The sequence below is a fragment of the Monodelphis domestica genome, chromosome 1, assembly GCF_027887165.1.
Source record: "Monodelphis domestica isolate mMonDom1 chromosome 1, mMonDom1.pri, whole genome shotgun sequence".
Taxonomy (NCBI): domain Eukaryota; kingdom Metazoa; phylum Chordata; class Mammalia; order Didelphimorphia; family Didelphidae; genus Monodelphis; species Monodelphis domestica.
In genome coordinates, this window is record NC_077227.1 from 588,129,929 (window position 1) to 588,151,572 (window position 21,644).

The following is a 21,644-nucleotide window of genomic DNA, read 5'->3' on the forward strand; positions in this document are numbered from 1 at the left end:
TTAACTTCTTTGTGACTTCATTTCTTCATCTGTAGAATGGTGGAGCTGGATTTGATATCCTCTCTTATCCTTTCCAGCCTTAAATCTACAATGCTATCTTTGAGGATCTTCCCTTCATAGCCCTTCTTTCATCCAGCTGCCAGTGATACTCCTAAAGCAGAGATCTGACAATGTCACTCCTTTGTTCAATAAGCTCTAGTAGCTCCCTATCACCTTTAGGGCCAAATACCAACTCCTCTGTTTGACATTTGAAGCCTTACATAACCTGGTTCCAAATTTCCACATGTTTGATGGTCCAATTAGACTGGGTCTCTTGCTGCTACTCATATAGGACACTCTATCTCCTGCCTGTGTGCTTTTGTATTTGCTGTTGCCCATACTTAGAATGTACTCCCTCTTCACTTCTTATGATCTCCAATTTCCTTCAAAGTCCAAATGTTATTTCCTATTGACCACACCTCTATCCCTCAGATGCTAGTTTATTCCTCTGAAATGATCTTATATGCATCTATATAGTTTCATCTCTCCTTTGATAGAATGTGACCTCTTAGAAGGCAGTAGTTGTTCTGTTTTTGTCTTTATGTTCTTGTACAGAGTAGGTGTTTAAAATACTTGCTGATTGAGATGTACAACAGGAAAGACAGTCTGAAACATAATTTGTGATTTGTGCTACTTTTCTCCTCCCCCATCAACATGAGTAAAGCCCTTGATTATTTTTACTTAAAAAGCAAAAACACAACAAAACAAAACAAAACATAAAAATAATACCACATAAACATTACATTAGATGTCTCAAGCATAAGACATTCTTTAGTTTTTAACTTGACAATAAAATTTTAGGCTAATTCACTTACCTTGATGCTGATTTTCCATCTGAGTAGACCTAGTGACATAATTAATGTAAAATTCAGCTGCTTTGTTCAAATACTTATATAATAGGCTGGCAGGTAACCTAACATCAGGGTTATTAATTATTAAAGGAAGGACATCACAAACTGTTGAAAGAAAAAAAAGTTAGTTGTTTTTTTTTCCCCGACCAGAATACAGTATAAATTCACTGAAAACATAGTAATCTAAACTTCTTATAAAAGAAGAAAGCTGTGGCTAAACTTTTCCTGGACAAGTAAAATGTAAAAGTTTATTGAAAAATGATTCATTAAAATTCCATAATATAAATGGTTCCATTAATCCGAGTCTCCTGACACACTATTTATTTGGTATTCATAACATGGCCTTTCCTGTCCACCAACCCTGTTGAAGTTTCTTGACCTGAAATAAGGAAACTATTCTTACCAAATAATTTTCTAAAGCAGTTGACAGGGGATTCTTGTTCATCAATATTTTCAGCTTCCAACAATGTTTCACCAAGGCCAACCTATTGTAAAATGTAAATAAATGTATATTCAAATGCAATGTCGTAAAGTTAGATAAACAGTGTGTAAAGGAATCAGAATAACATTCTGGCCCCCTTCCTCTTTTTAAAAAACCTTCACTTTTCTGTGTTAGTATCAATTCTAAGACAAGAGTTGCAAGAATTAGGCAATGGGGGTTAAGTGACTTGCCCAGGATCACACAAGCTAGAAAGTGTCTGAGACCAGATTTGAACTCAGGTTCTTCCAACTCCAGGCCTGGCACACTATTATACACTGTGTTACCTAGCTGCCCCAACATTCTCTTTATATACTAATATGTACCTCTTAAAGATGAATTCTTTTTTATTTTGTTTTTTGGCAAAGTAAGAATCATAATTTCATATCTGAAACAAAATGAGACATCATGACAAATAGAGGAACAGAGTCCCAAAAAGATCATTCTCCTTCTATTATTTTACTTTTAGCTAAGAAAAATGAAAAACTGATAAAATCACTACAGAAACTAGTATAAAACATCAGACATAGAGCTTGAAGAACATTGACAGTGTCTGGAGGAACACCGAAGGGTAACTCTGCTACAAAGGAGATGAGTATTCTATTAGCATTTACTTTTTTCAGCCACAAAACTCTGTGTTAAAGAGCTCTGAAAGGCAAACACTTAAGACATTGGTGGCTGAACAAATTGTGGTATCTGATGGTGATGGAATATTACTGTGCTGAAAGGAATGATGAACTGGAGGATTTCTAAGTGAACTGGAAAAACAGATGCAGAGTGAAAGGAACAGAACCAGGAGAACATCATATACAGAGTCTGATATACTGTGGTACAATTGAATGTAATAGACTTCTACTAGCAGCAATGCAATGATCCAGGACAATCTAGAGGAATATATGAAAAGAATGCTATCCGCATCCAGAGAAAGAACTGTGGGTGCAGAAACGCAGAAGAAACACATAGGATTGATCACAAGGTTTGATGGAGATATGATTGGAGTTTTGGATTTAAAAGTTCACTCTATTGCAAACATGAATAACATGGAGATAGGTTTTGAACAATGATACATGTATAACTCAGTGGAACAGCTCCAGGGGAGGGGAGGGGAGGGAAGAGGGTTGGAAAAAACCATGAATTATGTAACCATGGACAAATATTCTAAATAAATTTAAAATTAAAAAAAAAAAAGACACTGGATCTGATGAAATTCTTTTTAAATTATCAAGACACCTCTGCATTTCTGATGCTCTTAGCAAATGTGAAAATCCTTAAAAGTTACTTTGTTCAAGTTTGTAAAACTAAAGGTTACACCTTTTAACTCTACCACAAAGCACCGGACCATGGCAATGATGAAAGAACTATAAAACAAGAAAAGCAAAAAAATCAAATAAATCCTGAAGGAGGTATAACAAATAGGCCAGTCAGGTCGGTAAGCCAGAAAACAGGCCAAGGAAAGGACAGAGTCGACCTGCTACAATGGAGAGAACTACTGGTAAAAGTGAGTCAAGGAGGGAAAGGAGTCAGAACCAGAAGCAAATTGGGGCTATTGAAACATAATTGTTAGCCCATTCCTCAAAAACACCCAAATTAAGAATTTATACATTGTTCAGTCCCAAGGAATATAAAACAAATGTATCAATTTAATGGGAACATTTATTAATGTACCATTGTATCAAATCTTCTCTTACCCCATGTTGTACAACTGTTTCAGGGAAACGCCTCAAAAGGAGAAGTAACATTTCAGCTCGCTCCAGTGTATTAAAGCATTGTTCTGTGGCCTTTAGTAACATCTCACATTGTACCCGACCAGGAAGAGTTTCAAATAAACCTGTACAAAAAAAAATGTGTTCTTTTACTTATTTTTGGAAAATGAGAAGAGATAGAGGCAAAAGAATAAGACATGACAATGTTTGGATCAATCAGTATAAAACGAAGAAATTTTATTTTTATTATTTCTTGCCAACAGACATTTAAGTTTATTAGTACATAGTAGCAGTCGAAAGATAGAAATTCTGTGTAAAGAAAGAAGGCCTAGTTTTACCAGATCTCAAACTGTACTATAAAGCACCAATCATCAAAACAATCTGTACTGGCTAAGAAATAGAATGGTGGATCAATGGAATAGATTAGATACACAAAATGAGGGGTAAATGACCGTAGCAACCTAATGTTTGATAAATCCAAAGATCCCAACTTTTAGAATAAGAACTCACTCTTTAGCAAAAATTGATGGGAAAATTGGAAAACAATAGGGCAGAAGCTAGGTATAGATCAGTATGTCAGACCTTATATCAAGATATGGTCAAAATGGGCATATGTTTTAGATATAAAAAGTGATACCATAACTAAATTAGGGGAACACAAAAGAGTTTATCTGGCAGATCTTTGGAGAAGGGAAGAATTTATGACCAAACAAGAGATAGAAAGCATTATAAGATGTAAAATGAATAACTGCAATTACATTAAGTTAAAAAGTTTTTGTACAAACTAAACTAATCTAACCAATATTAGAAGGGAACAATAAACTGGGAAAACATTTTATAACAAATATCTCTGATAAAGATCTAAAATCTCAAATTTATAGAGAACTAAGTCAAATTTATAAGGCTACAAGTCATTCCCCAATTGGCAAATGGCCAAAAGATACAAACAAGCAATTTTTAAATGAAGAAATCAAAGCCATCAATAATATGAAAAAAATGTTCTAAATCCCTCTTGATTAGAGAAATGCAAATTAAAACAACATTAAGGTACCACTTCATGCCTATCAGATAGGCCAATATGGCAGTAAAGGAAAGTGGTAAATTTTGGAAGGGATATAGTAAAATTGGGACACTAATTCAATGTTGGTGAAGTTGTGAATTGTTCCAACCATTCTGAAGGGCAATATGGGACTACACCCAAAGAGCTATGAAACTGTACATACTCTTTGAACTGGTAATACCATTACTGGGTCTGTATCCTAAAGAGATAATAAAAAGGGGGAAAGAACCTACTTGCACAAAAATATTTATAGCAGCTTTTTTTTTTTTAATAGCAGCAAAGAATTGGAAATTGAGGGTATGTCCATCGATTGGGGAATGGCTGAACAAATTGTGGTACATGTTGGTGATGGAATATTATTGTGCTATAAGAAATGATAAACAGAATTATTTCAGAAAAAGCTGGAAAGATCTGCAAGAAGTGATGCAGAGTGAAATAAGCAGAACTGAGAGAACATCGTACATAGTAACAGTAATATTGGTCAATGATTATTTGTGAAAACTTGGCTACTCTCAGCAATGCATTGATCTGGGACAATCCTGAAAGATTTATGATGGGGAATGCTATCCACCTCCAGAGAAAGAACTGTTGGGAGTCATCTTTCACATCAGTGTATTTATGGTTTTATTTGGGGTTTTGGTTATGTATGACTTTGCTCAGTTAACACTGACCAATATGGAAGTGTGTTTTGTATGACAATAAAAATAAAATTTAAAAATTTTTTTAAAAGGACAGAAGTTCTGTATTGCTAGGGTCACAAGCAGAGCCAACAAAGCGATTTTCCTTAAGTACAAGCCTGACAGTCATTCCCTCCACCTCCAATAAAGTCTAGTGGCTTCCTAAGATATCTAAGATCATCTAAAATGCTCTGGCACTCAAAGCCTTTTATAACCTCTCACACACATATTCTGATATCTTACATTTTTCTCACACGCTCTTTTAGAAATCAGGGACTCTGGCTTCCTTGTTGCTCTTGGAATGAGACATGTTATCTCCTGACTTTGAGCATTTCCCCTGGTTATTCCTAGTCTCTGCCTCATAGCTTCCCTGCTTCCTTCAAGTGGTAACTAAAATACCATTTTCTATGGGAAGCCTTTCCCAGTCTTCTTAATTCTAATGGTTTTCTTCTACTGACTACTTCTTATTATCTTGTATATAACTTATTTGTACATAGTTGTCTGCTTGCTATCTCCCCTTATTAGATGATTAGCTCATCCAAGGTAGCTATTGTTTTTTGCCTTTCTTTGAATCATCCACTTAGCCCAATGCCTGCCACATAGTAGAACTTAATAAATGTTTACTGTCTAGCTGTGTGAGCCCAGGCAAGTCACTTAACTCCCATTGCCTAGCCCTTACCACTCTTCTCCTTTAGAACCAAAATACAGTATTGAGATTAAGACAGAAGGTAAGGATTTAAAAATAAATAATCTTGATTCCTTTACCTCTACACTTCAACTATATTTACAAGGAATCTGGTAAGTTGATGGACTTTTTGTATTCACTTCAAATTTGACATTTTTCCCCTAAGAGTTCCCAAAATTAGAAAGACTACAAAGAAAATAATTAAGAAATAGTATCCACTGAGGTGGAGTCAAGATGGCAGCATAGAAGCAGCAAAAGTTCAGACCTCTGAAAACCTTTCCTTACCAATTACAAGCTAAATGATCCTAGGGGACTGAAATCAAATCTAACAACAAGACAGAGCCAAGGAACCCTCCTGCTGGACTCAATTCAAAAGGTACTCCCCTCAAAAGCCAGAATTCGAGAACACTCAGGTTTAAGGGAAAGGCAGAAGGAAGGACCCAGGACTCTTCACTCCCCACCAAGAGAGCTAAGCCTCCAGCAGCAGCGTGAACCTCTGGGCGGGCAAAGGCTTTGGTCTGGAGGGTGTACCTTGTGGGTAGGGTTGTGCCAGGCTCACAGTGTCGAACACGGGCAGTGGGGAAGGAGCTGGAGAGTGAGCACAGAGTTTGCAGCTGGTCACAGTGGCAGAGACCCTCCATATTGCTCCAGCCTTACAGGAGGTTTTGGCCTCAGAGCACATCCAGCCAAACCCAGCTGAACTTAATCCCATCAAAAGTCCTCAGAGGTCAGAGAAGCCAGAGCTCCAATACCCCTCCCTCAGGGACTGCTGGGCTTTAATCCAATCAAAAGCCTCCAGACGACAGGGAAGCTCAAACTCCAACACCCATCCCCCACAGACAGCATGGAGAGATCTCCTGACAAAGCTCCAAGAGGGGAGACTGTCAGAAAACCCCAAAACCAAAACGAGAGGATCAAGAGCACAGACAAATATGGGGAGTAAAGAAGGGGTAAATATGAGCAAACAACAGAAAAAGAAAAAAGAAATTACAATCAACAGTTTCTACACAGGCAACGAACAAAGAGAAAACGGAAAAGAGGAGGAGGGATCATCAAACAATAAATCAGAAATCCCAGCAAATTGGATACAGGCTTTGAAAGAACTCAAAATGCAATTCAAAACACAATTAAGAGAGGCTGAAGACAATTGGGAAAAAAATTTAAAAACTAAGATCAGTCATCTGGAAACAGAAAATAGTATCTTGAAAGCCAAAATCAACCAGCTGGAAAATGAGGCAAAGGAGATGAAAGATGAGGCAAGGAAGATAGGAGATGAAAGATGAGGTAAAGGGAATGAAAGATGACCTCCAAAGAAAATCAGACCAGAAGGAGAAGGATGACCAAAAAGTCAGGGATGAAATCAAGTCTTTAAGAACCAGAATACAACAACTAGAATTAAGTGACCTCACAAGGCAGCAGGACACTATAAAACAAAACCAAAAGAATGAAAAAATTGAGGGAAATATGAAGCATCTCATTCACAAAACAGAAGATTTAGAAAATCATTCGAGGAGAGACAATTTAAGAATCATTGGTTTACCAGAAGACCATGACAAAAGAAAAAGCCTATAATACTACAGGAAATCATCCAAGAAAGCTGCCCCGATATTCTAGGACAAGAGGGAAAAGTGGAGATTGAAAGAATCCACAGATCACTGCCTGTACTTAATCCCCAACTGACAACACCAAGGAATGTTATAGCCAAATTCAAGAACTATCAGTCTAAAGAAAAGATATTACAAGCTGCCAAGAAGTCATTCAGATACCATGGAACCACAGCGAGGATAACACAGGATCTGACTGCATCTACACTGAAGGACTGAAAGGCATGGAATATGATATTCTGGAAAGCAAGGGAACTAGGTCTACAACCAAGAATCAACTACCCAGAAAAACTGACTATATTCCTACAGGGAAAAAAGTATAGTCATTCAACAAAATTGAAGAATTCCAAAAATTTGTAAAGAAAAGACCAGATCTGAAGAGAAAATTTGATGCCCAAGCACAGAACTCAAGAGAATCATCAAAAGGTAATTTAAAAAGAGGAAAAAAGAAAAACAAAACAAAACAAACTTTTTTTTTAAGAGACTCAATAAGTTAAAATGATATGTATCCCTATAAGAAAAGAGGTCATTGATAACTCTTAAAAAAATTGTTGTTATCACCTGGGCAACTAGAAGAATTACACTTAGAGGGAACAGTGACAAACTGTATAGGATGAAAGGACAAGACATAAATAGGTATACAGATATATGTATACATAAATACATATACATATATATATACATATATATAACTAGAGCTAAAAAAAAGAGATTAAGAAATGGGAAAAGAAACAAAAGGGGGTAAATTTATATGTCACAAAGAAGCTCATGGTGGGAGGGGGGAGAACATCAATATATGGGAAGTGTAAAGAGGTTGGAGATAGGAAATACTCAACTCTTATGTGCAATGAAATTGACCTAAGGAGGGAAGAACAATCCAATCCATTGGGGCAGAGAATAGATTTGTGCCCTATAGGGGAGTAGAAGGGTAACAAACAGACTGGTGGGGAGGGAAGCAGTACAACAAAGGGAGAGTGGGGGGGTAGTTTTAAAAAGACAGCAGGGAAAATAAGGGGGGGGGATAAGAAGGGAGAGGGGTAGAAAGGTAAGCAAAATAAGGGTGGGAACTAGGGGGACTGATTAAAAACAAACATTGGGGTAGAAGGAAATAGTGAAAGAAGAAAAGGCAGGACTAGGAGTAGAAATAAAAGTGCTGGGAAATACACAGCTGGTAGTCATAACTCTAAATGTGAATGGAATGAACTCACCCATAAAACACAAGTGAATAGCAGAGTGGATTAGAATCCAAAACTCTGCCATATGGTGTCTTTAAGAAACACACATGAGGAAAGTAGATATGCATAAGGTGAAAGTAAGAGGATGGAGCGAAATCTAGTGGGCATCAACTGATAAAAAGAAGGCAGGAGTCACAATCACGATATCTGACAAAGCCAAAGTAAAAAGAAATCTAGTTAAAAGAGATAGGGAAGGTAATTACATCCTGATAAAAGGCAGTATAGACAATGAGGAAATATCAGAACTCAACACATATGCACCAAATGGCATAGCGTCTAAATTTCTAAAGGAGAAATTGGAGGAACTCAAGGACAAAATAGATAGAAAAACTATACTAGTGGGAGACCTGAACCTTCCTCTATCTGAACTAGATAAATCAAAACAAAAAATAAATAAGAAAGAGGTAAGAGAAGTGAATGAAATCTTAGAAAAATTAGAGTTAGTAGATATGTGGAGAAAAATAGAGACAAAAAGCTTCTTTTCAGCAGCACCTAGTACATTCACAAAAATTGACGATGTATTAGGGCATAAAAACATTGCAAACAAGTGCAAAAGAGCAGAAATAATAAATGCAACATTCTCAATGAAAATAATAATTAGTAAGGGTACATGGAGAGGCAAATCAAAAGTTAATTGGAAATTAAACAATACAATTTTCCAAAACAGGTTAAAGAACAAAACATAGAAACAATTAATAATTTCACTGAAGAAAATGACAATGATGAGACATCCTTTCAAAACCTATGGGATGCAGCCAAAGTAGTACTCAGGGGGAAATTTATATCCTTGAGTTCATATATGAACAAATCAGGGAGGGCAGAGGTCAATGAATTGGGCATGCAAATTAAAAAACTAGAAAGTGAACAAATTAAAAATCCTCAGATGAAGACTAAATTAGAGATCCTAAAACTCAAAGGAGAAATTAATAAAATTGAAAGTCAAAGAACTATTGATTTAATAAATAAGACTAGAAACTGGTACTCTGAAAAAAACAAAATAGACAAAGTACTGATCAGTCTAATTAAAAAAAGGAAAGAAGAAAACCAAATTGACAGTATTCAAGATGAAAAGGGAGACCTCACCTCTAATGAAGAGGAAATTAAGGCAATCATTAAAAACTACTATGCCTAATTATATGGCAACAAAGATGGCAATCTAGGTGATATGGATGAATGCTTACAAAAATATAAATTGCCCAGATTAACAGAAGAAGAAATAGATTACCTAAACATCCCCATATCAGAAAAAGAAATTGAACAGGCCATCAAAAAACTCCCTAAGAAAAAATCCCCAGGTCCAGATGGATTCACAAATGAATTCTATCAAACATTCAAAGAACAACTAATCTCAATATTATACAAACTATTTGACAGAATAAGCAAAGAAGGAGTTCTACCAAATTCATTTTACGACACAAACATGGTACTGATCCCAAAGCCAGGCAGGTCAAAAACAGAGAAAGAAAACTATAGACCAATCTCCCTAATGAATATAGATGCAAAAATCTCAAATAGGATACTAGCAAAAAGACTCCAGCAAGTCATCACAAGGGTCAACCACTATGACCAGGCAGGATTCATACCAGGAATGCAAAGATGGTTCAATATTAGGAAAACTATCCACATAATTGACCATATAAACAAGCAAACTGACAAAAATCACATGATTATCTCAATAGATGCAGAAAAAGCCTTTGATAAAATACAACACCCATTCCTATTGAAAACACTAGAAAGTATAGGAATAGAAGGGCCTTTCCTAAAAATAACAAACAGTATATATCTAAAACCATCAGCAAATGTCATCTGCAATGGAGATAAACTAGAAGCCTTCCCAATAAGATCAGGAGTAAAACAAGGATGCCCATTATCACCTCTATTATTTAACATTGTACTAGAAACTCTAGCAGTAGCAATTAGAGAAGAAAAAGAAATTGAAGGTATTAAAATTGGCAATGAGGAGACCAAGCTATCGCTCTTTGCAGATGATATGATGGTTTACTTAAAGAATCCTAGAGAATCAACCAAAAAGTTACTCGAAATAATCAACAACTTTAGCAAAGTTGCAGGATACAAAATAAACCCGCATAAGTCATCAGCATTTCTAAATATCTCTAACCCATTTCAGCAGCAAGAATTAGAAAGAGAAATACCCATTTAAAACCACCCTAGACAATATAAAATACTTAGGAATCTATCTGCCGAGACAAACACAGAAACTATATGAACACAACTACAAAACACTTTCCACACAGTTAAAACTAGATCTAAACAATTGGAAAAACATTGATTGCTCATGGGTGGGACGAGCTAACATAATAAAAATGACAATCCTACCCAAATTAATTTACTTAGTACCATACCCATTGAACTACCAAAAACCTTTTTTACTGAATTAGAAAAAATCATAACAAAGTTCATTTAGAAGAACAAAAGATCAAAGATATCCAGGGAAATCATGAAAAAAAATGCAAAGGAAGGAGGACTTGCAGACCCAGACCTAAAACTATACTATAAAGCAGTGGTTATCAAAACAATTTGGTACTGGCTAAGAGACAGAGAGGAGGATCAGTGGAATAGACTTGGGGTAAGTAACCTCAGCAAGATAGTCTATGATAAGCCCAAAGATCCCAGCTTTTGGGACCAAAATCCACGATTTGATAAAAACTGCTGGGAAAATTGGAAGACAGTATGGGAGAGATTAGGTTTGGATCAACATCTCACACTTAGAATGGGTGAATGACCTGAATATAAAGAAGGAAAGTATAAACAAATTGTGTGAACTCAGGATAGTAAAAATGTCAGATCTTTGGGAAGTGAAAGACTTTAAAACCAAGCAAGAGCTAGAAAAAAATCACAAAATGTAAAATCAATAATTTTGATTACATCAAATTAAGAAGGTTTTGTACAAACAAAACTAACGCGTCCAAAATTAGAAGGGAAGCAACAAACTGGGAAACAATCTTCATTACAAAAACCTCTGACAAAAGTTTAATTACTCAAATTTATAAAGAGCTAAATCAATTGTACAGAAAATCAAGCCATTCTCCAATTGATAAATGGGCAAGGACATGAATAGGCAATTTTCAGTTAAAGAAATCAAAACTATTAATAAGCACATGAAAAAGTGTTCTAAATCTCTTATAATCAGAGAAATGCAAATCAAAACAACTAGTATATTGGCTAACATGACAGCAAAGGAAAGTCATGAATGCTGGAGGGGATGTGGCAAAGTTGGGACATTAATGCATTGCTGGGTTTGTACCCCAAAGAGATAATAAGGAAAAAGACATGTACAAAAATATTCATCGCTGCGGTCTTTGTGGTGGCCAAAAATTGGAAAATGAGGGGATGCCCTTCAATTGGGGAATGGCTGAACAAATTGTGGTTTATGTTGGTGATGGAATACTATTGTGCTCAAAGGAATACTAAAGTGGAGGAATTCCATGGGAACTGGAACAACCTCCAGGAAGTGATGCAGCGTGAGAGGAGCAGAACCAGGAAAACATTGTACAGAGACTGATACACTGTGGTACAATCGAATGTAATGGACTTCTCCATTAGTAGCAATGCAGTGATCCTGAACAACTTGGAGGACTCTAGGAGAAAAACCACTATCCACATTCAGAGGAAACACCGTGGGAGTAAAAACACTGAAGAAAAACAACTGCTTGAATACATGGGTCGAAGGGATATGGTTGGGGATGTAGACTCTAAATGAACATCCTAGTGCAAACATCAACAACATGGAAATAGGTTCTGATTAAGGACACAAGTAATACCCAATGAAATTGCGGGTCAGCTGCGGGAAAGGTGGGTAGAGGGGAGGAAAGGAAATAATGTGACTATTGTAGCCAAAGAATAATGTTCTAAATTGACTAAATAAACTAATTCAAATGGCAATAAAAAATTAAATAAATAAATAAATAAATTAAAAAAAAAAAGAAAGAAATACTCTCCACTACTTCTTTTCTCTGATTTTTTATTTTTAGGTACTTTAATTGCCTATTTTAACTTACAACTTTTCCTTAAGAAAAATGGTAAGTTCATTTCTCTCCAAGGATGCTAAGGGGCTCCAAGAAAATGCTCATGAGATTCCCTAATAACACAGAAACAAATTTAGATACTAGGACCAAAAATATATATTTTTAATTAGTAAGATAAAATCTGAGATTCAGGTAAGTTTAATTTGTATTATGCAGGATTGCCACACCTTACCTCTTAGAAACTGAGTTTGCTTATCCTGGGAATCATTCCGTAATGCAGAAGTGATCACACTGATTTCTCTCCATACCACTGGTTGGTCTGGGAAATTCACAAACCTTAAAAAAAAGAACAGAAAAAGAAAAAAAGAATCTTTTCAGATGGAGACCTCATATCTAAAATATAGAGAGAACTTTGTCAAATGTATAAGAATATGAGCTATTCCCCAACTGATAAATGGCCAAAAGATATGAATGGTTAGTTTTTTGAGATAGAAATTAAAGTCAAATATAGTCATATAAAAAAAGGTCTTAATCATTATTGATTAGAGAAATGCAAATTGAAAAAATTTTGAGATATCATCTAACACCTATCTTATTGACTAAAATGATAAAAGGGAAAAATGACAAATGTTAGAGGGGATGTGGAAAAAATGAGGATACAAATACCACTATTGGTGGAATTGTGGCCTGATTCAGTCAAGATTCATACTCAAGAGTTATAAAATGGTATATACACCCTTATATATGGCAATATCACTGTTGAGTCTGTTTCCCAGAGTGATCATGGAAAAAGGAAAAAAACCTATATGTTCTGAAAATTTATAGCAGCCCTCTTTGTGATGGCAAAGAAATGGAAATCGAGGAGATGCCCATCAATTGGGGTATAGCTGAACAAGTTGGCATATAATTATGATGGAATACTGTACTGTAAAAAATGACAAGGTTAATTTTTAAAAAATCATGGGAAGACCTACATGAAAGAACCAAGAGAAATTCTATACAGCTAAAGAATTAATTTTTGAAGAATAATTTGTAGATTTCTGCCTTCAGAAAAAGAACTGATAAATAGAAACATGAAAAGACACAGTATACATACATATATAAAAACATACATATATTTTTTTTCTATCAGATGATGCCTTCTCTAGTGTTTGGGGAGTGGAGGAAGAGAGGAAGATATCTGGGAATTTTAATGTAACCAACAAATAAAAAAGTAAAACTCTTATAAAAAATCACAATTTGAAAAATTTAAAAAAAAACTCTTACCTTCCACCTTAGAATCAATACTGTGAATTGGTTCCAAGGCAGAAGAGTGGTAAGGACTAGACAACAGGGGCTTGCCCAGGGTCACACAGGAAGTATCTGAGGCCAGATTTGAACCTAGGACCTCCCATCTCTGGGCCTGACTCTCAATCCACTGAGCTACCTAATGTTCCCCACAATATGAAATTTTAATCATTTAAATGTGCTTTAAACTTCATTTTGTGAAGTTTGAATAATATATGTATAATCTTAATCTGAACAAAACAGGCTACCCTGCCATTATGCACTGCATATATAACAGTTTCTGGATGACACTTTTTCAGACTGGTGGATTAGGAAAGGAAGACCTTTTCCTGGCTACTATAGCCACCTCGATCTATCTTCATTAAACTTTTTATTGTAAGATCACATCAAAACTGTCACGTATGCATTAAAACCTTGTTCTCTGGACAGTTTTACGGCTAAGATTACAAATGTTATCTAACTTTTTGGACACCCTCTTTCTCTCTCACTGTAGATAGATACCAGAATTCCAAACTTTCAAACAGGAAATCTGCCCATAAAGAATGTTGGTACTCAAAACAATTTTGATTAAAACAAAAATTACCACTTTTCTTTCTGCTACGATAAGAAAGGTCTATACCACTAGACTCAAAGAGAATTACTGAGAAATGGAAACTGATTGTTAAGAAACAATAAGATTGGGGAAGCTAGGTGGCTGAGTGGATAGAAAGCCAGGCCTATAGAAAGGAGATCCAGAGTTCAAATCTGATCTCAGACACTGTTCTAGCTGTATGACCCTGGGCAAATCAATTAATCCCAACTGCCTACTCCTTACCACTCTTTTGCCTTGAAACTTATATTTAGTATAAATTCTTAGACTGAAGGCAAAGGTTTAAAAATTGTTTTAAAAAAAGAAAAAAATAAGACTGCTTAAGAGGAAGCTGCATAAGTCTACAGCACATGAAACATAGGATACTTGTCTATGTCTTACATTTATTCATTTGACAAGCCTTTACTAATTGCCAAAAGACTACACAAAAGAACTTTCCTAGCCTTCAGGGAGCTTCCATTTTAATGAGAGTGTGGGGAGGGGAGGAAAAAAAAAAGAGACATGTTCCAAGATAAACAAAATGTTTTGGTCTGGATCTGTGATTTGAATGGTATTAAGAAGATGAGGAGATGAAAGATGCTCCTTTGCCAATGCAGGCAGGCAACTTGTCTGCAACTCATAATCATAGAGTTGTCTAGGCTACTGAAATGCGCTGCCTGGGAAGTTGGAAACAGGACTTGAATATAGGTCTTCCTGACTTTTGAGGCTGGCTCATAGACTATGCTATTATACTGCTTCTCATTTTAAAATATAAAGGAAATGGGGCTTGACATAGAATTCCTGGGTAAGGACACTTCTGCTACCAAAGTAGGTCTTCTCTAATACTAAATTCTAAAGAATTGTTGAGATCTTGTGCATGTGATTTTAAGGGATCTGCTCCTTATCAAAATATATATACAGATACATATGCTAATATGTATCTGAGCCTTCCTGGCTTTGGATTTTGGGGCTTTTAACAATACTAATATGCTACCTTTAAAAGATAGAGAGAAAATAAATACAAAGTAACTGGGAATAGGTGAGTAAAGCACTACTGTGAACCTTAAAAATTCCCAGATCCTACTTCATAAGATTGGATTAAGACCATTCTCCATTTGGGCAGTGAACTCTACTTAGATAAAAAATGTGAAGACCTCTACTCCATCAGTACTTAAGCCTGCTTTATGGGAGAAAACTCCTTGCTGAACAATGAAAAGTACTTAAACCCATACTTAAGCCATGCCTATTTTTAGAACTAATACAAAGGGGTGCTAAGTACCTATAAAGGTCAAGCACCTTGTGAATTTACAAGGAACAAAGAGCTGATAAACTTACTCAGAGCTTTCCTGGTGTGAATTACTCAAAAGTTCACACCTTCTTAGGTGTGAACTAAGAATGGTCTGTCCTTTGAAAAACATATACTGTGATTGGTAGATGTAAGAATTTAGGGGAGGTGACAAAGGAGAAAATGCCCTTTAAAAGGAGATGAAAAGCTCTCTCTGATGACAGTCAGCTGGGAAGAGGCTGCCTTGAAGGGTCTCTCTCTCTCAACTCTCTCGGGGAGATTCTGAAACATTCAGATTGAGCTGGTGAAGTAGGCTGAGATGGAGCTGGCCTGGTGTCACTAGAATCCTTCCTTGGACAGATTTTGTGGTGAGTGATTAAGGACTGACTGATCTTTTCTCTTAGGGCTTAGGACTAGCCAGGGCCGACTTATCCCTTTCTCATTATTTCCTTTTTCTCTCTTTCTCTCTTTCTTTAATTCCTCATTGTATTATTAATTAAATTCTCTATAAAACCCAGTTGACTTGGGTATATTCATAATTGGGAATATTTCCCTGGCGACCACCTTATATTTGATTTGGAACAAGACACTGTAGTGAAAACATATTGTCTGCGGTCACAATTTACTCATCCACTCTTATTTTAATTTAAATTTAATTTAATTTAATTTAATTTAAATCTTCCACTATTTTAATCACTACAGTTTATGGCCTAAACCATTTTAATTATTACACTACTAAGAAGGAGAAATACAGAAGGTGGTACTTGAGATAAACCTTGAAGGAAGCTAGGGATTCTAAGGAGCTGAAGTGAGAAGGGAATGATTTCCAGGCTGGTGGTTAGCCTGAGCAAAGGTAGGGAGGTGTCAGAAATAGACTATCTTTTATCATGGTGTCAAGAAATGTTGCAGAGTGCATGAAAGGGAGTAACATGCAATAGGCCTGAGAAACCAGATTGTGAACAGTTTTAAATGCCACACACAGAGGAGCATTTGGGCAAGAAGAATGGCCTGGAATGGGTGCCGCATCTTTGTTTAGTTTTTTTTTTTTTAATCTTTACCTTCTGTCTTAGAATTGATACTGTATATTGGTTCTAAGGCAGAAGAGTGATAAGGGCTAGGCAGTGGGGGTTAAGTGACTTGCCCAGGGTCACACAACTAGGAAGTGTCTAAGGTCATACTTAAACCAAGGACCTTCTGCCTCTAGGCTTGGCTCTCAATACACTGAGATACCTTGGCTTTGTGTGCCTTCCTTGTTTAGTTTTTAAGAAATATTACCTACACTGACACACAACCTTTCTAAACAATAAATCCTGGTGTCCTGGGTAGCTTGCAGATAATCTTTGCACTCCTGGTTCCATACCTAGATACAAAACCTCATGTAGAAATTCAGTGAAGAAAATATGTCAAATCAAAAAAGGGTGGAATTGTCTTCACTCACATGTCATATAGAAGCCTTCCAGCTGAAGCTGTCCGCTCTGCATTCCGTTCGATGATATACATCTCATACTGAAACAAAGACAATTCACATTTGACATTATCAATTGTTTCTGGGCCAGAAGACAGGTGATGGTTACTTTCTAAACCTGCTTCATTCCTAAGCTGAAACAGTACAAATTATCATCATCAGTAAAAGTTTTTTAAGTATTCATGACATTATATGTCAATGAGTCAAAAACACTGAGGGATTTTTTAATAGTGAAAATGGATTTCTAAAATATTAGATGCAGTCAAAAACAAATAGAAGGTATGGTAGGGTCAGCAGTCCTTTTAGCTCTGCTAGTCACTGCAGGGGCTTAGTAATGTCACATAGCAGTGATGGTGAACCTATGCCACGAGTGCCAAAGATGGCATGCAGAATGTTCTCTGTGGGTACTAGGTCAACCCCCCCCCCCCCAGTTCGTTACTAGAAAGGCAGAGGGACTCAGGTGAAGCTGCTCCCCTCCCCCTCTCTACCATGCCTGTCATTTTTTCACACCCCCTGCCCCTCTGCCCAGCAGCCCCATGGAAGTGCACAGAGAGTAAAGTAGGTAGCTTATAGGCTGCAGAGCTGGAGGGAAGCAGAGTGCTCAGGCCACTCTCTTTCTCCTCTCTACACTTGCTGAAGATGTTCTTTACTTCACCTGCCTGTGTGGGGTAAGGGGGAGGTGGGGTACATCTGGTACTCAGTGGGGGGAGGGGCATGGCATGTGGTTGAAGGGGCAGGATGGCCTTAAGTCTGGGGGGTGGGGTTGGGTGGGGCCTGGCACTCTACCTCTAAAAGGTTCTCCATCTTTGTCATATGAGAAAAGCAGAAAAGGGGCCAGAGAGAGAAGCAGGGAGCAGGATTCAATTTCAATTTAAAATGCTGGATTTTGTTAAGTGCAGCATTCAAAAAAAAATGAACAAGTCTCTGGTCCTCGAGGGGCTTACATTCTATAGGGAGAAACAACATGCAAAGTTCTTCTAACACAATCTACTCATTTTGCAGATAAGGAAACTGAGGCCCAGAGAGATAAGGTCTTTGCCTAAGGTTCTATAGGTAATCTGGAAAAAGCTAGGGCCCTGGTAATTTGGGGAAGGAGAGAACACAAGTGCCTAAAATAGAAGAGGTCAGCTAAAAGAAGAAAACTAGAGAAAGGCAAGAATATGAAAATGACGGATATAAGGTAAGGCATCACAGAATACCATTGAGATACTTCAGATACTCCTATTGTAATATATTATGATAATAATAAAAACAATAACTAGAATTTATATAGGTCAGTACTTTACGAATATACTGTTCACCACAAGACCAAAAGGAAGGTGCTTTTATTATCCCCTTTTAATAATGATCAGAATAATGGCTAACATATATAGAGTATTATGTGTCAGGTATTGTGCTAAGCACTTTACCATTATCTTTTATAGATGAGGAAACTGAAGCAGGCAGAGGTTAAAATGACTTGACCAGGGTCATACAATTACTAGATGTCTGAGGCCTAATTTCAAGGCTCAGGTCTTCCTGATTCTTTAATGCTCTATCCATTGTGTCACTTAGCTGATACTGGGGACTAATGCTCCAGAGCAGAGATTTTTAAATCTTTGTTGTATGATGGTTCCCTTGGGCAATCTGGTGAAACCTAGCTCTCAGAATAATGTTTTAAATGCATAAAAGAAAATACATAGTATTACAATTATATTAAGATATATTTGCCTACCTATGTCAATAGAGCATTTTTATGGAGCCTTAAGGTTAGGGAAACTCTTTACAAATACTATCTCATTTAGTCTTTGTGATACACCCAGTAAGGGAAGTGCTATTATCATTCCCATTTTGCAGATGAGGAAATAAATTGGGAGAGATTAAATGACTTGCCCAAGGCCACAGGGCTAGGGAATGTCTGAGGCAGGATTTGAATCTGGGTTTTCCTGACTGGAGCTGCCTAGCTGCTCCCTAAAAGCAAGTTCACAGAGTGCAGGTTAAGAATCCCTGCTCCGGGACTTGACATCCTCACCTCTGCCTGGTCTTGGGAACTGTGTGTCCACAAACATGTGTATACCTACATATACACATGCATTATATACACACTATACACACTCAAACTATGTAATAGCTATATATACACACAGTGTATAAAAACATGGTACACACACTATACATTTACATGTATGCATAATACATTATATATACTCATATACACGATGTGTAAAATATATTACATATAATAAACACTCACTATACACACATTCATACTATATACACACTTTACACATATATATTCCCTATATACACTATGTTTATACATATTATTCCCTATGTACACTATGTTTATACACATTATTCCCTATGTACACTATGTTTATACAAACTATACAAATATGTACTCACTAGACACTCCTATAGACATACATATTCACAGACATTATACACACCTGAATTCTATATTTACACTCTCTATATTGGTAGTACATATTACATAGACATGCACGCTATATATGCAGGAACACTATATGCACACAGTATATATAGGGAAACCCCCCTCCCCCGCCACTTCCCCTTAGACGCGCGCACGTAGGGACACGCCGGGACAGCCCCACAGCTACACTGACACACGGGAGCGCGCGACCCCACACGCACGTCCGGTTCCCAAACTCAGGCGCGCGCGCGCACGCCGGACCCTGACCTGGATATTGAAGTCGGCCGGGTAGAGGCTGCGCGCGGTAATAAGCCAGGCCTTGGCCGCCCACAGATCTTGCTGCACCAGTTCCCGGGCTCGCTGCACCAGAAACTCACAGTCGCCTATGGACGACATGACGCTGGAGCAAGCGAGTCCCTTGGACTCACTGCCCGACCCTCCGACCCCGGGACCCGAACCCGTGGAAAGCCTACTGCGCATGTCCAAAGCCGTGCCATCGCCTCCTGAGACTGGCTCCATTTCTCCGGGTTTTATCAGCAGCTTTTTAGCCCTGCCCCAGGCCGCCCTCTCACCGCGTTCGTTTTCCTGAACAGTTCTATTTTAGTGGCGGTCCCAGGCAGCAGTAAAATATGGAGAACTGGATTTTATCTCCCGTTCGACCCCGGCCATTCCTAACAAGCATGCGCAAAGGAAAGGAATACTATTGGCTCTTTCCTTCCGTCTGGTTGTCCCTCCAATCCCTCTCTTCTTTCTTTTGTTGTAACCCTTTGAGGGGGAGGAGCGGCGATCCCGGAATCCGGTCGCGAGGTGTTAGAGCCTGGGCCTGGGGAGGGGGAGGGGCGAACGAAAAGAGGCTGCGCGTGTGTTATTTAACTGCGCATGCGTGAGGGACAGGGGGTGGGGATTTGCCTTTTGGCGGTTGGAGTGTGAGAAAGGGGAGACGCTGGGGTGATTCCAAGGCCGGAGATCGGTTAGAGCTAGCACATCCCGTATCTAGGCCTGGCTATATACTTAACTTAGATACCTCTCCCTGTTTCTTTTGAAAGCCCAGCCTTCCTTCCATTGTGTCAGGTTCCTGATCTTAACTTTATTTTCTGTTCTTCATTATTCCTCACCCCTAATATCTGAGGGGCAGCCAGGCTTAGGTGGTTTACAGCACTGGGCCTGGAGTCAGGAAACTTCAGACACTACCCAACCCTAGGCAAGTCGCTTACCTTTTCCTCAGTTTCCTCATCTATAAAAAATGGGCTGGGGAAAGAAATGGCAAACCACTCCAGTATCTGCCAAGAGAACTCTGCAAGGGATCATGAAAAGTCAGGCATGATTGGACAACATATGAGTTCTCAAATTTTGACTTAACAATATCATTATTCCCTTTTGACCTCTATCTACCTTCTGAAACTGAGGCCTTGCTCAGTTCTCTTCTAGATTATTGCAAAAACCTCCTAATAGTCCCTTCTTCCTTGTCTCTAACCATTCCATTACTTCTATAAAGCAAGGCTTCATAAATATTGGTTGGTTAATTGATTTATGTCCAATAAAGCTCTTCTCTGATGGCAGTTAAATGACTGAATTTACCCTCAACTTTCAAGTACAATACCAGGAGAATACAAGCTCTGCCAGGGCTTTCTAAGGGTATAAGGTTTCTAATAACCAAATAATAACCTGAGTCTGTCCTTTAGGATACCAGCTTAAATTAAGTCAATAGCTGGGATTTGAATGTTGAACAATCATTTATTAAGCACATACTCTGTACAAGGCCCTGTGTTAGATGCTAGGGATATAAATTAAAAGAATGAAACTATCCCCCAAAAGACTACATCGTAATGGGTGAGACAAATACATATAAGTAGCATAAATGCAAAGTTAATAAATATAAATATATACTCAATAGTTAGGACAGGGACTTGAATTCCAAGAGGTAGTGTGGCATAATGAAGATTGTGCTGGCTTTTGAGCCAAGGAAAATCTGGGTTCAAGTCCTATCATTTATACATGTTAGCTTTGGAACTCTGGACAAGTCACTAAACCTTGATTAATTTTCTTAGTCTTAGTAACATGTTTCATATAGATTAGTTGAGAAATGTTTCATATAGATTAGTTGAGAAATGTTCTCACCTGATTGAGGACTCTATCCCTAGAATTTAGAAATCTATTATTCCATTTTTGATCCTTAGAACAACTCTTTGGGTGGATACATACACACATATGTATGGGGTGTTCAAGGAGGATAGTACCTCTGGGGTAAGGGATTGTTGAGCCTTTTTCAGAGCTGCTCACATGCCTTTGGTGCCCACCTTTTACCTAG

The 21,644-nt window shown here is 37.5% G+C and overlaps 1 protein-coding gene across 8 annotated transcripts in view; it reads right to left on the reverse strand.

The window, feature by feature from the left end:
- Window positions 1-20,156, reverse strand: part of INTS10 (integrator complex subunit 10) — a 62,159-nt gene extending 42,003 nt beyond the window's left edge. For 3 of the 8 annotated variants that reach the window (XM_001373224.4, XM_007476425.3, XM_056813629.1), the window contains exons 1-6: window positions 19,604-20,156; window positions 16,897-16,964; window positions 12,551-12,654; window positions 3,057-3,196; window positions 1,294-1,375; window positions 855-995 (exon numbers count right to left, since the gene is read on the reverse strand). In XM_001373224.4, the coding sequence (XP_001373261.2) occupies window positions 855-995; window positions 1,294-1,375; window positions 3,057-3,196; window positions 12,551-12,654; window positions 16,897-16,964; window positions 19,604-19,855 (787 nt within the window). In that variant the 5' untranslated portion in view covers window positions 19,856-20,156. The remainder of the gene's footprint in view (window positions 1-854; window positions 996-1,293; window positions 1,376-3,056; window positions 3,197-12,550; window positions 12,655-16,896; window positions 16,965-19,603) is intronic. The other 5 variants (XM_056813633.1, XM_056813632.1, XM_007476424.3 and 2 more) reach the window with 3 other exon arrangements.
- Window positions 20,157-21,644: the final 1,488 nt, after the last annotated feature.